Source organism: Podarcis bocagei, assembly GCF_964188305.1.
Source record: "Podarcis bocagei genome assembly, chromosome: 9".
NCBI classification, from domain to species: Eukaryota; Metazoa; Chordata; class Lepidosauria; order Squamata; family Lacertidae; genus Podarcis; species Podarcis bocagei.
Window position 1 is genome coordinate 29,367,294 of NC_138134.1, and position 16,347 is coordinate 29,383,640.

Below are 16,347 nucleotides of genomic sequence, written 5' to 3' on the forward strand. Positions count from 1 at the left end.
AAGAGAAGAACACTGCAGACTAGGGACATGAAAATGGTCCATTACACTGAGTGCTGCTTTAAAGGTCTGATTCTTTAAAGGTCTGGTTCTAATTATCAGCAGAACATTAAATAGAGCAGAGAAAACTTGCAGTAGCCTGAGCACTCCAGCATGTCTTACTTCTCTACTCTCTCTAGGCATTGGTCACAGTAAGGGCCTGGTTCTTAAGACACATTTGAATATACAATAACATAACCATAGGAGTGCACTCAGGAAAGCCAACTTTTACAAGGGACCAACATTTCTGTAATATTCAGCAGAACAAATTGTGTCTTATTCCACATACTACTACAGAAGAAATTTTCAGTTAGCTAAATTTATCTCATTTAATACTTTGTCACTTATCAAAATAATGTATAAGTTAAATATGTAAATTGAGGATCATACTTATATTTGAGTAAAAATTCAATTAACATTGATAGATTGCGATTTTATTTCTATTAATATTAGTTCTTGCGTTATATATTAAAACACCTACTTAGAAGTTGGTTGGCTGTTGTGATTAGCATAGCATCAGTCCCTGTCTTGTCTTGTTTGGCTACTTATCTGTCAAATGGCCTGCATATATCCTGTTCCTTGTCAAGTTTGTGATGCCAGTAGTTCAAATCTCAATGCAAAACTGTACAAGCTGTGGCTGCTGGCAGCCATGATTGCCATCCACATTGCTAGGTCTCAATTGATTGTGGGAGTGTTATCAATGCCCAATGCCAACAAAGTTACCCGAGACACTATAAAAATATTTGCATTTGCTATGTTATATATTGTTTCCGTTGCTACTGTTTTGCTTTCTACTTTATTGCTGGGATTGCATAGGATTGTGACTACATTATATTAATGTAACAGAAACACGGGGTTGGCCGGTAATTAATATTTACATGTTTATCTCATAAAAGTATGAACATATGATAGATGACAGCCCCTATCCCAAGAACAGAATCAAGTCCCAGTGCAGGATCAATTATTATAAATGGCATATCCATGTAATGGCACGCAGTCCTCCCTTTTTATTACTGTACGTGTAATAAGAATTTTGCAATGGAAACGTGTAGGGAACATGTATACAAGGAAGAATGCACACTGAAATAGTAGGCAATACCACCATCGGACTGATGGATCAGTGTAAAAAATAAATGCAATTTGGACCAGAAGGTATGGTACTAAGAGGACAAAAAGGTGGCTCCACAAAACTTGCTGGAAAGAGGTAGAAAGGGAAAGGGAGCAATATTAGAAGATCCCTTGCCCAGAATGGAACATGGTATCAACATAGCCACAGGAACAGATGAAATAGTTTGTAAGAATGCAGGAACCGTTCTTCTGGATCAGATCAAATACATATCTAGTGCAGCATTCTGTTCTCAAAGTGGCCAATCAGATGCCTTGAGATGCCCAGAAGCAGGACAATACTCTTGTTTCATCAAAGATGATCTACTAAAGGATCATAAAAAGGGATCACAGAAAACAACTCAATTCTAAATGAAAGTTCCAGCCGTTTGGAGTAACTGTATCTAGGTGGAAGATCCACTTGGACTCTAATTGTAAAAAGATATTTTTAACATCTGGTAAGTTATCCTGGTGTGGCGTATAAGCCTGTAACACCAAAAACATATGTCCTCATCTGTATGGCCATATTCGATGTAGTGTTGCACCAAGGGTGCATCCAGAATTCTTATCATACATACATTTTTCTTACACGGGCATATAATCCCATACATGACATGTGGTGATTGGCAAGTTGAAGAACAGTTCAATTTTCAAATGCATCCAGAGTGTGGACCCTGAAATTCTAACGTTAAGTGACATGTGGAAGACCCTGCAGTGCCAACATTTAGAATGGCCCTGAACTGCATTAGGAGATGTCTCCAGTTGAAGAATATCCGATCTAAGGATTCTTTAATAGTTTTGCCCCTTCTCAGACCAATTAATGGGGAAAGATTGCATCTGGGGATGTGTTGAATTACGTGCCAATGTTTGTTTATTAACTCCTGTATTGAATTCAGTATTTTGTTTATTTATATTCCCAGTGCTTTGTATTTTGATGTTTTGAATGTTTGCTGTAAGCTGCATGGAGAACAGTTCATTGTGGGAAAAGTGTCATAAACACAATAAATCAATCAACGTCCCCCTTCTCTTCCCACCACGCCCTCCCTAAATTTGTTCTGAAGCGTTAGGGGAACCCCTAGTACAGGTTTATGGGGCACACAGGGGAGGAGAGGGGGAGAACATTTTGTTGTGCAAAAATCTGTATTCTATTTTGGATACAAACCTTTGTGGTTAGGATTAGCTTTAAGACAACTACCAGCCCTCCTTCTCAGACTTATGATAGAAATTATGTTTCTGAAAGTCTTCTGAGCTATTCATTTGTGTCCCAATTATCATTATTTTTGTCATTGTCTACATTTGAGCTAAATTCTGAACCTTCAGCACTAATTGGCGGCATTTTAAATGCCAATGTGCTGACCCAAAATATTCAAATGCTCATCAAATCTATTTGCTCCCATGAAATAATGGACTTTTACTCTTTTCAAACTTATGGAATTAAACACTTTTAAATTCAGAAATAAAAGGGTGAGCAAGCCACTTTAAACTACCAAATGAAGCATGCTGACCACAAAGGTTTTCAAGCTTGATGGCACTTTTGGTTGCAGAGTCGTCTTATCACTCTGACAATGTTGACTCTCGAGCCAATAAAGAAAGTAGGATTTCAAATTTGTAAAGTATATTAGAGATGTTTGGAAATATCTGCAGTTTAATATATTTTAATTCTGATTTAAAGGTATACATAACAGTCCAGAGCGTCTGCATATGGTGACTCATATCAGCAGAGCAAGTAGCTCTGCATGAATTTATTTCCTCTATGGGACACTAGACCTTGGAGGCAGGGAACCGTTGCAGATCATACTGCCTGGTGTGCTTGAAGGGGATCAATGCACTGAGGCTAGTAGTTGCAATACAGTGTTCAGCAAAAACAGCACCGCTCCTGCAAGTGCACAGACTTACAGAATATGTGAACCGGTGGTCCACATAGTATGTCCTACTGTTTGGCAGTGGTTCATGCCACAATAAATAAAGTCTTTAAAGATGCCACAGGAGTCAGTGGTTTATAACAACAGTAAGTCAATTGTTAAGCATTAAGATGGAACGTTGTACAGTAAGGTATCAAAACTATATTTGTATATTGTGCTGCAACTAATTTATGTAAACTTGAAAAATTGGCACAATAATTAGAATGAAAAACTATTTCTTGTTGACTGAATTCTATTAGGATTAAGATACAGAATGGTGTGGATAAGTAATACTTAAATATTTAAGTAATTAATTTAAGTAAATATTTAAGTAATTTAAGTAATTACTTAAATATTAATCTACGAGTATATTATCTTAGCTACAGCTATTCCAAAAGCTCATCTACCCTTTGGGGACTGTCCTGTAAAAACTCTACCATCAACCTCAAAAATCTAAGCCCATCTCAGTAGATGCTTCTGTTAAATGCTCTGCAGAATGATTGCCCATTAAACCAGTAATCAATTTGTCCATTAGGTAAACTTCTACAAAAATACAACTAATGTGACGCAAAATGCAAATGTCTGCAGTGCTCAAATTTATAGCTTCAAATATATATTAACAGGCATTGTAAAAGAAGGTGCTTTCTGCTTGTTGGTACATTGGTAAACTTTTTCATAATGCCTGCTGTATTTTCAACAGCTGCTTATATGTTCAGTTTGAAGCATGGTTAAGATTAGTCATGTACAGTCTTTTGAGACAGTAGGGAACATGATATTTCTGACCAGCTGCAAAAATTGTAACCTCATAGATGAAAAATGAAAAGAATAAAAGAAAAAGAGCTGCTGCCATATCAGTCTTTCTCCCCTTTATGCTTTTGAATTCCTATGAACCTATTATAGAGCTCTAATGTCAAAGTTGAGCAATGATCCAGCTGTATTAGGGTTGTTTCTAGTTCACTTTAAGTTTCTTAATTCAACAAGATTATTTGTGATTGTATTGTGCATTTAAAATCCAATCACACAATTATTAATAAATTGTAATTATTCAAATTATAATGGGTTTAAAGTAATTTAAATTACCATTTCTTGATAATGAACAGAACAAAATTAGAAAGACTGTTTAAGGTCATATTGTGTTTCAATACTACAGTTAAATTGTTCCAAATTTTTCATTCTCCTCTCTCCCTTAAGTAATATAAAGAAGCTTGGTGGAAATAGATTGCTACAAGTTTACTTGGCAGGAAAAACCTTTCTTCAGTTGGAAGCTAATAATTACCCTATTTCCCTAACTTTCTTACTGGAAAAAGCAGGACATAAATATTAATACATTTAAGCAGAGGATGGATGACCATCTGTCATGTATACCTGAAGGAGCGTCTCCACCCCCATCATTCTGCCCGGACCCTGAGGTCCAGCGCCGAGGGCCTTCTGGCGGTTCTCTCATTGCGAGAAGCAAAGCTACAGGGAACCAGGCAGAGGGCCTTCTCGGTAGTGGCGCCCGCCCTATGGAATGCCCTCCCATCAGATGTCAAAGCGATAAACAACTACCTGACATTCAGAAGACATCTTAAGGCAGCCCTGTTCAGGGAAGTTTTTAATATGTAACGCTGTACTGTTTTTAACACTGATTGGGAGCCGCCCAGACATCTTAAGGGAAGTTTTTAATGTGTGATATTTTAGTGTATTTTTGGTTTCTATGGAAGCCGCCCAGAGTGGCTGGGGAAACCCAGCCAGATGGGCGGGGTACAAATAATACATTATTATTATTATTATTATTATTATTATTATTATTATTATTATTATTATTAGCTAATTGAGATTCCTGCATTGCAGGGGGTTGGACTAGATGACCCTCGGGATCCCTTCCAACTCTGCAATTTTATGATTCAGTGGTTGAAACTGAACATTCCTATAGTTTGTTTTGATACAAATGTGGTTTTATAATACAACACCAGTTTTTGCGGATAACTTTCATATTTTCATTCAACATTAGGGAGAATTCAGATTTTTGAAGAAACACTGGAATAAGGCTATGATAATGAACATGTAATATTTTTTTCAGTTGGGGGCATGGGGCAAGGGAGGCAGATTGTTATCAATTAAGCCTCGAGGGGTAGTTAACCTTTGGTCCTCCAGGTGTTGCTGAACTACAACTCTCATGAGACCCAGTTGGCATGGCCAGTGGAATGATGGGAGTTGTCATTCAGGAGGGGCACAGATTGGCCACATCTGCCAAACATACAATGTTTTTTTACTGTGAGGACTATGTTGATGAACTGACAGAAAATAAGTATTACTGCTAAAAGGAAACTTAAAAAACAAATACAGCATCATAAAATCATTTAGAGACACTCTCTATGCAGACCAATGTTTAGGCCTTATAATCAACCATGTAATGCATTTTTCATTATTATTGTTTATTATCTCATTTTTATTGCACTCTTCATATTAGCACCACAGAGTAGTTTACTAAAAGATATACAAAAATAATAATAACCAAAACTAAAATCAATATAGCAAAATAATGAAAAACTAAAGCGGAAAGAAAATACTTCTAATGGACAGTTCACTAAACCAAGTTGTTAACATCCTCACAATGACTCAAAGGCCAAGTGAAAAAGTGTATTTTGCACGTTTTTCCTGTAATTGCATATCCACAAGTATAGAGCACTGGTATGAATGCATAACCTTCCCTTCCTCTGTTTCAAGGCCAAGAAACATACTCTGAGGCAGTGGAAAGCAGGTTCAAGCATTCCCAAGTCCTGGAACAGCACCCTTTCTCTCCAGGTACTAGAACGACAAGTCCCAAAGTCTTTGGCAGGAAGCTGATGCTACATGCATAGTTTCTGCTAAGGAGAAAGCCCCTGAAAAGGGTGAAGAGTAATATGTCCTTAGCACTATATTATTATTTGCTTGGATAATTCAATCCAAACATCTTGTTTCTTCTAAGATTTCTAATTTATGAATTTATTTTGCTCTTTGACATATAGAGCGGCACCTCTCAACTACATTGTCCTCTATATATCCCAGGACAACAGTTCCTGTTATTTCTCATTCTCCCACAAGTTTTTGGCTATATGTGCAGTATTTAAACTGTTTATCATATCCATTCTTAATCCTTTTTTCTCCAGCCTAAACAGACTCTGTTCTTTCAAAGTTGAGATTTGTACTCTGAACCCTATATAGAATCATAGAATTGTAGAGTTTGAAGGGACTCCAAGGGTCATCTAGTCCAAACCACTGCAATGCAGTAATAATATATGTTTCACTCACCTGTAGCTTCACTTCTAAACACACACAAAAACACACACATATTGTGGTAGTCCAGCTGAGAACTAACTAACTAGCATTAAATGCAGCAACTTCTTCCAGTACACCATAGCCATGCCCTTCAAGTGTTCATTACTTTTGTTCCTTTAATGAAGGTAGTTAAGGATATATATGGCAAATTCCATAAGTGTTGTATAACCTAGATATCAAAGTCAAATTATCAGCTTCTGTTCAGTCAATGGTGCTATAATTCAAGAATGCTGATCGTGAGATCGAAGTGTAGCTTTGGATTATATCTGGCCCTGTACTTTACAAGACAACTACTATAATTACTTGGCACATGTTCCTCACAAGAGGAATGAATGCAATAGGTCATTGTTGTAAAATGCTTAACGGTATGTTTTTGTGCATAAACCCATTTTTTCTCCATAAAAATAATTTGAGTTTACTGGGTAAACTTGTGAAGCAGCATTTCTCTGTCATTATTATGTTATTACTTTTACTTTTATTTACTTGTATTTTGGTAGCATTCAGTATCTCCATTCAGGATCAGATCCTCATCATGATATTCAGTGTTCCAACATAGGGTGGGCTGAGCAGCAGTCCCTGTAGAGAAAATCACAACATCAAAGTTGCATTTAGAGGGGCTGAACCTTCTTGGAAACTGAAGGCATTTTAAAAGTACTCGTTCCTCATGGAATCCTGGCAAGAAAGATAAAATTGTAGCTATAATCCCACATCCATTTATTCCATTATATTTACACACCCACACTGACACACTCTTGCAAAATTTAGGCCAACACATTGGATTTTGGTTCAAACAGAATAAAAAAAGCAGTCTGTTACTATGTTTTATATACAACATATTGTTTGTGCCCTTAGTATTAACAAATAAAAAGAGATTTGCCACAATGCAATATGCCTGAGGCAACCTATAAGTTACAGCAGTAAGAGATATTCTAAAACAAATGTACAATATTTTATTTATTGCAAATAATCTCATACATTCCCACACCCTTTAGTCAATGAAGACCATAACTATATTTCAGAAGAAAGGATTAATGATTAACACCATCCCTTTTACAGGCTTAGAATAAGTCCTTGTCCATACTTAATGCAATAATAAAATTCTCTTCAGTTGATTAAAATACGCCCAGTATCTAAATGACAGGGGTGGGAAAACATAGACTCATTACAAATAATGCAGGACTGGTAAAGAATTGCAGAGAGTGAATTCATAAGGGGGAAGAGGGTTGTCAGAGCACCTCCTATCCATCAGGCTGCCACTACAGTGGTACCTTGCAAGACGAATGCCTCGCAAGACGAAAAACGCGCAAGACGAAAGAGTTTTCCGTTTTTTGAGTCGTTCCGCAAGACGAATTTCCCTATGGGCTTGCTTCGCAAGACAAAACGTCTTGCGAGTTCTTGCGAGTTTGTTTCCTTTTTCTTAAAGCCGCTAAGCCGCTAATAGCCGTGCTTCGCAAGACGAAAAAACCGCAAGACGAAGAGACTCGCAGCACGGATTAATTTTGTCTTGCGAGGCACCACTGTACATTTGTTGAAGCATATACCAGTTCTTCTGGCTTTGCATGGCTTCCATAAGAAGCCGCCTGAGAAAAGGTTAAGTCCTCTTTAGTGCTCTAAAATAGCTAACAAGGCCTGATCAGAGCTCAATATAAGGCAGAGTGTGGAATTCTGATGATCAGCTGATGACACACTGCCCTCTTAGGTACTGGGAACCAGTCCCTGCTCCTCTTCAGTTCCTCTGTTTCTCATCTGTAGCCACTCTTCCAACTCCTCCTTCCACTTATCAGCCTCCTCGAGTGCACCCTGGCTCCACTTTCTTCTTCCAATTGCCTAAGCTGAATGTCTGGTGAAAGATTCCCACCAGCTTTGAGCACCCTCCCTAAAAGGCTTTCCACAGGCTTTTCTGGGAAGCTGGCTAGGTACTGACACTCTTCAGTCAGCATTGAAACTTAATCCCACCATCCCGCTTTGGAATGCTCCAAGTGGCTTCAAAGGTCATGCTCAGAATACGCAAGCTCATTACAATACACTGAAGCTGGAGCTGCAGCAGATACTTGCCCTTAAGGGGAACAGGCATTCAATGAATGGTGGGGTCAAGTGTTAACCCAACACTTTCTTGGATTTCTCTGGGTCACGTTTTAGCCAATAACCTACAGAATGTGCAGTTATTCTTAAGTAGAGGTGAACTGAAACTAACTTGCTTACTTTACTTTGGAACCTTGTTTGCAGGCAGCAAAGTTGCACCCCTATTTTAATCAATGCATGAAGGGAGCTAGAGGTTTTCCCCTGACACTGAATAACCCCCCACCCAACCATTCAGTGCTGGAAGACAGGACAGCATCTACACATTGCCTGGGCAACCAGACAACTCTCCTGATCTTCCAGCAAAATAGTAGTGATTATTGTGGCTGTAGCAGGCATAGAAGAAACAAATCTGGAAGTAAATTGAGTAGTTTTTTCCAAGGGGTTTTCCTACCCCACAAAGACCAAATTCCATCCCCAAATTTTCTGTTGACTGATTATTTTGCTCAGTCCTGGTTTTAAGACTTTAGTGACATACATAACCTGTAAAGTTTATAAGCAGGTTCAAGGTATGTACAATTCCTGTTATACAGTAATTGACTCAAATGCTTCAGTAAGCAATAGAGTTATCAGTGAAGATAACATTCCAGTGGCTTAAGTTTGGAGACATGCTCAGTATTAAGAATCATCTCAACACTTCTAGTTTTCTACAAGCAGCTCTTAGCAAGCAGATTGTGAATTTTTCCATGCATCTTGAGGGTGTTGGATCACTGATTCAGCACATCCAGCACTCACAAACCCCTCCATCTCCAAGTACTTTCAAAATCAGCATTTCCCTTCATTCAGGAAACCCCTTGTCTAGTGATTTACTAACTGGGAAACAGAGGCCTGTGCTGGTGATTGTGTTCTACACATGCAATACTATTTAGCCTGAGACAGCGGGGAAAACATACGGCAGAGAGACGGAGCTTAATTTCTAAGATATAAATACTGAGAAACCTGACCAAAGACATGCAGGCTATAGGAAAAATATAATGTTACTAAAACAAATGCTCATGGTAATTTCTAACCTACAAAAGTCTGTGGTGAGAATAAGTAGCTTTAACCCAGAGACCAACATCTGGCAAGTGTCTCCAGAGAAGCAGAATAGAAGTTAAATATAGATCTCCTAGTTCATGGCTTCAGTATGAGTTTAAGATAAAACATAGCCCGACTGTGTGGCTATATTGCTACAAGAGAAATAACTGAATGGTCTCACACAGACAACACCTGACCAAACTCCAGTGTCCCTTAGTTTCCCACCTCCAGATGTTCACATTTAGCACCCAGCTCTTGAGTTATAACCAGAGTTATATTTTGATATTATTTGAAACACTCTCTTCTATTGAACTGTAAGTATTTTTATATATTATTTTAGATATACATTTTGCAGTAACCATCTTCTCAACTAAGGATATGCACGGTGCGTGTGTTGATTGCACAATGAACTGGTACCTGCAATGTATTGCTATTATTGCAAATACAGGGTTGTAGCCAAGTAGGTTTTACTCAAAGGAGACCTATTCATAGAATCATAGAATCATAGAATCATAGAGTTGGAAGAGACCACAAGGGCCATCGAGTCGATATTGATGGGACTAAGTTAGTCATGCCCATTAATTTCAGTGGGTCTGAATATAACCAGATGGGTTGGATACAACCCAGAATATTTACTGACATAGTTTACATTTCTCTGCCTTAAAGTGTTGGGTACTTTCAGCTGTACTATACTTGGGCTAAGGCAGGCAGGAGGCCCTTACTGTTTAAAGTCTGGTGATAGCAGTGTGCACATTTATTCTAAAATGGTTTTAATACTAGAAAGATTCAACATGAAGCATTGCAGAAAACTAGATAAGAAATGAGCAAAGGTTACATTGGTGGGGGAAGGAAGAGGATGGTGTGGTTTGCTAATGAGTATAGATCTGAGACTTCCTTTTATGATATCAGACATAACCTGATTTATCAATCAAAGAAAGGGTTTGGTAGAGTTCCACTCAATTAAGTCATATAGTTTTGCTTTATTGTGTTAGAATATGATAATTATGATATCATCCATGCCTGGATTTTTTTGTATTAGGGATTTGCCTAGTTGTTGATTTAATAAAGCTGAAAGGATTGCCTAACCAAATCAGATCTGTGTTAAATCTTTATATACTGACCTCATAGTGGCAAAGTAAACTCAGCACTAGACAGCAGACAAACCCAGACAGGAAGCAGCAATATAAATCAGATTCATATTGGGGAGGGAGGGAGAGTAAGAATTCACAACACAATAAGGTACTCAGTAGTTAGTTACTTTGCTTTTTGTTTTGTTTTTCTTTGAGACCTTCTGCACCAATAGAAACCTTACAATATTGGCAAAAAACAATCCTCTCTGATGTTGGGTAGTCTAATAACAATCAATGTTTAATTATGTTGAACACCCAACCCCTTTTCTGTATGTAGGTCTTGCTAGCTTTTCTATTGCTTGTCTCCTAGGATACCTTTTTATTGGACAGACAATTCCAAGATACAATAAAACAACACCAAAAACAAGTAGCAAGCAATAGGGCTGAGATTTAAAAAGAAGACAATAAGGCAGCTCAATGTCTGAGCAGTGAATACTACCATAAGCATTAAGGTCTACAGCAGTTAGGAAAATAGATGTCACCTCCAGTGACTGCTGAGGGAACCCTTGGGGTCCCTTCCAACTCTACAATTCTAGGAATCTATGAAGAAAAAGGTGCTTGAGACTGAAGTAAAAGACTGCTATGACCTGGATGCTACGCGATGGTGCTGGAGACCCACTATAGAGGTGAGAGAGCAAAATGCAATTTTACCTAGTCTGGAGAAATCTACAATTTCAGGTATTCTTCATTTTGTCACCTTTCCCCCTATGCTTACAAACAGTATTGAATGGTGAGGGAAAGGGAATTAGGGATGATGGGCAGATCTGTCCTGAAACTTGGAAGTGTGTCTGTTGTTCTGTTTCATGTGGTGTGACAGCTAAGGGAGCACTCAGACATTCACTCGTATACGAAAGAAATCTTGAATGGTGCTCAGTTTCTTGACTTTTTTGTGGTTGTGGGATCTATTAATCCTTTTTCTATTACACTCAGAACATACTGTTTATTTAAGGTAAAAGGGCTCCAGATTTCCAGTTTTACTATGCTGTTAAGTTAAATATATACAGAAATATCAGCTCTGTGTGAGATAGCTCAATGGACTAAATGTGCAATAATATAACTCTCTGGCTTTAAACCAAATATTGGTTTCACACATACACCCTTTTAAGGCATAGTGGGTATCTCTTCATAACAGTTCATTGTGGACATAGTGCTGCTGATGCATGCAAGTTTTCTGTAGTGTCCACATGACACTAGCCTCATAAAATGATGTTCATTTTATTTTCTCATTTAAACCAGATTTACCATTTCTGCATAAAATCATTTATTTAAAAACACATGTGTCAGGGGTTCAGGGACAGAGGCACAGGGGAGGCAGGAGATGGAGAGCGATGGGGAAGAATCCCAGGACGCCAAGGAAGAGGATGGCAGTGGGTCAGAGGATTCCATGAGCCTCTCCAGCGAATCTGAGGATTCCCAGGAGGGGGCGCCTGTGGGCAGGACAAGGGGAGTCCCAGGGGGGACGCAGCGAGGGCAAGGGGTCAGCAGGGGATCCCAAAGTGGCAGCTGGGAGTCAGGACCAGCTTCCCCCCCAGAGCGCAGCGAAGGGGGAGGAGGTTCCAGTGTGACAGGGGAAGCAGCTCCGGCAGCAGAAAAGGAGAGGAGGTCAGAGCAAGCCATCCTCCCGGAAGGGGAGGGGAGCACGGAGGGGAGTAGCGTAACTGTCAAAAGGAAGGTTAGAAGTTGGGCGCGCGCGCCAAGTTCAAATGTGCAGGCGCGCGGAAGAACAGGGAGCCCGGAGGAGGAGCCAGGTCCCAAAGCCCGCAGGAGGGAGGGAGAGCAGTCTGGGGATTCAGCATCAGGGGAATCCAGGAGGGGCGAAACCCCAGCGGGCAGGAAGACCCTGCGGAAAAGGAGAGAAAGGAAGAGGTGGAGCAGCGCAAGCTTATTAAACTGGTGCAGGGGAGGGACTGACTCAGAGGGGACTTCGGCGGTCTAGCGTTACGGACGTGAGGCTGCGCGCCTCGGATGTGAAACGGAGAATGAACTACAATAAACGTTTCTGTATATAAAGAGACACTGGCGTTGGTCCTTTGTGAGCTGGGACCTGAGGCAGCCTTGACAACATGGAAATAGTAAAGCCAGATTAAGTGGGAGAGGGGATGGGACAGGATAGTGTTTTGCAGATGACAATGTCATGCGGATACTGAAAAACGTGCAAACATGAATAGCTGCACCATGTCCACAACAAACTGTCTTGTGAAAGTGCCCAGTGAAAGTGGTTTGAGCCTATTGACAGGACCAGATAATATTTTCCTTTACTGTTGTCAACAAAACATGTGCAGAATATTAAAATCAGTATGCTTCAAAGCAGAATTTCAAATGTTTCCAGAAAACAAGAAAGTCTCATTTCACTGAGAAAAAGTAGGAAGTTTCAGCATTTACAAATTGCCTTCCATACATAAAAGGCAGGGTCTCAAAGAAGCCCTGGAATAACTGTGAATACAAGTTCATCAGTAATCCATCAGAAGCAACAAAATTCAAAGCTGATAGAGCTAAGAGATAATATATTCAAAGTCAAGTGGAACAGAAGCCAGAATGTTCTAGCTGTAATATTTTCCTGCATCACAACATCATGCTGACCGTCATGGGTCAGTTACACTCTATACAATCATGTGAGTGTTGCTTTGCATTTATATTTCTCAGAAGTCGTATCTTAGGCCTTCAATTCTTTGTTTTTCAACAGCAATAGAACATTTTGTAAGGGATACCAACGTGGCACACAAATTATGCATTCAAAGCTCCATATAAACCTTTCAGAAGTAATTCTACACAACAGCCTGATTTTGCCAGGTGTTGAACATTTCTCTGAGTAACAGAATGGCTGGAAAATGCAGCCTGCACCAATGTGCAAGTAAATATACAGTGCCTGACAAAAGTAATCCAAGTGAGAACAGTGAACTATATAAATATTCCGAGCTAGAATTAAAAACATGTATTCTAAAAGGAAAAAGGCTGATCAAATCTGTCACAAGAAAACACAAAAGAGTAAACTTTTACTAGCAGCTACTAAAGCCCAGAGTTTATGGAGTTCAATTCTAAAAATGGCATGTATTAGTTTGTTAGATACAGCTGACTAGCTTATAATAAAGATTCAAGGAACTTATCTGAGAAATTTGGTTATTCTTGTATTGTACATACCCATTTTAGATGATAGCTCACTAATATTAGAAATTTATTTTTTAAAGTTTTTTTTGTTATGGAGTCAATATTCTGTTTTAGATATGGAGATGGAGGAGAGAGATGAGGGAGAGAGAAAGTTCTATCACTATAGGCGTGATCTCCTATAAATGTGGTCTATTTGTAAGCAATACTAGAGATACTCTCTTACCAGGAAATACTTGTCTATAGTGTACACTGTCATCACTGTGGGAAGAGAAAAATTAAATGGGGAAAAAACACCTCAGGTGCATAGCCAAAATATAATGTTGGGGAAATGTGAAGAAGTAAGGATATATAAAATTATGCAGTTGCTGCATGCTTAGCTTGTAAAATGAAAGATTTTCAACAATCTCAACTGTGCAGATCTGGATCTTGGCCAATTTTTAAGCTGACACAAGCCACTAGTAACAAGCCTATATGTAAAACCAAACTGAATGGATGAAAAAAGCAAAAGCTTCCAGCAGTCGACTGTAGCCAAACTGAGCACTCCCATTCCAAGTTCTCCCAGACATCATCATAATATTATGATTGAAGGTTATATGATCCTAGTCATATTTGTTATCTTCTCAGGAATTAAAAACCTATTTACTTTATCAAGGTACATGTTATATGCAGGCAGAAGTCGGCTTCTGTATGCATATCCCTAGCTGGACAGAAAATTGCATACAGAGATGGGTGTTGCATACTGATGCTCTTTCCAGGCCCAAAAGCTAGGGCTGCTAGTAGTCCTTTAAACACTGATTCTGTTGAGTCATTGCTAGGAAAGGCAGTAAGGTTAAGTCTTTGTCTGCTTTCCTTTCTTCTCACACAGTTGACAGTTCAGCTATTTCTTAAAGTGCTACACATATGCAACTCTGGTGACAGCACATATCCACTGTTGAATCACACTCATTATGTAACACGCTTAACTCAGTTGATTATTTGAATTGACTGTAACGGATGGAGAGGGGAGGCCAACAGCTTGTTGAAGCAAGAATTTTAAAAATGGATTAATAGACAGTCTCATCTTTCTGTGTATGGCATCTTTACATACACAGATCAAAGGAAACCAGTGGATGTCTTTAGAAGTAGGCTAAACAAGCTTTTAGTTGTGCTTGTTTAGGTGGATTCAGTTTCTGAGATAGGATGACTGAAGAACCTTTTGAGGTCACTTCTAGCTGTATATCCAAAGAGGTCCCATCAGAAGACAGAATTCCTTCTGGCAGAAGGATGAAAAATGTGATGATCTCAAGCAGATAAATAAATGTGGAACCTGAAGGAAGTCAGTCAAATGGGAAATTAAGCCATTGCATCGTTTTGTGTCATTCCCAAGACCTGATCCTCTGATTTGACGATTTCTATGGCTTCACTGGGAAGAACTTCACATCCAATTGATGCACATAGAAAACAAGTCTAGAACTGAGGTTATACAACCCTAAACAAGTCCTCACACATCCATAAGGCCTGCATCAAATTTTGTAAATTCCAGCTCAACTTCAAAAGTAGTCTATTAATAAATAGAGCATTTTACACTCTTTTAAGAGAACTATATTGAAATTAGTAGGAATTGTCACTAATATTAATTTTCTTTGATATGCAAAATGTGGCTAGCCTATTTAACAGCACACAATATGGTGCTGCTAAACTGTGTTAGTACCCAATATGGTGCCATTACAACTCAGTTAGTTAATCATTTCTGCACCTTTATCTAGGTGAACAAAAGCCATGCTGCTGAATCTACACAGCTTTTTATTAGGAATTTGATTCTCATGTGACAGTATTATTGTTCCAAAAGTTCATGTTCTGTTATTATTTTATTTTGTACTTGTTAGATTAGTAGTATCAATTTGTGACACTATAAAACAGCCATATTTTCCCTTTTGGAAAATCTCCAGAGTTATTTAAATAATACTGGGAACACACACTTAAAGATCAGTCACAATTTCTTTTTTTAAAAAAAGTAGATTAAAGAAAGTCAATAATATTTTCTCAATCAACAAGGCAAGATGCAAACTCTGTGTATGTGTCTGTGTGTTTAAGCTGTTTATATCCAGAAATGGTGGAACAGAGAAAAGAAAATACTTTATTTTGGTTATAGCTGCACATGTGATCTGCCTTCTGTAAAATAGATGGCCAACTACACTTTCATTAAATTAGAACAAGATGACAAATATAAAATTTGCTAGCATGCACAGCAGACAAGCATTAAACATTATGGAAGGTTTCTACAGTACAAAAATGGATTTGAGCACTAGGGAAGAAAATATATTGAAAGTACTTTCTAATGAGTTTCATTCATTTCTCCTTCCCACGCAGTGGGACTTATAATGGCAGTACATTTGATATCTGATTGTGAATCTGGGGAAGCACGTACTTCACAGATGTATTAACTTGAAAATATCGGTAAAAAGCAGACAAAGAGCCATGGATGATGGGCCTTTAAGTTTGAATTTACAGTGGCAACTAGTACAATGACACCACACAATGTCCATTTAATACACTGCATTAAACACACACACACACACACACACACACACACACACACACACACACACACGAAGTGCATGGTCTATATTAAAACCAAAAATAATAAGAAATCAGTTTGAAAGGCAAAGGAAGCTTACAATTGCTAATACAAAATG

General features: G+C 38.6%; 1 protein-coding gene across 27 annotated transcripts in view; it reads right to left on the reverse strand.

Annotated features, from left to right (window-relative positions):
* TENM3 (teneurin transmembrane protein 3) overlaps positions 1 to 16,347 on the reverse strand; it is a 1,319,439-nt gene that overhangs the window by 269,663 nt on the left and 1,033,429 nt on the right. For 15 of the 27 annotated variants that reach the window (XM_081208565.1, XM_081208576.1, XM_081208584.1 and 12 more), the window contains one exon: positions 6,825 to 6,917. The exons of the other annotated variants lie outside the window; for them this stretch is intronic. In XM_081208565.1, the coding sequence (XP_081064691.1) occupies positions 6,825 to 6,917 (93 nt within the window). The remainder of the gene's footprint in view (positions 1 to 6,824; positions 6,918 to 16,347) is intronic. 27 annotated transcript variants of the gene reach the window in all.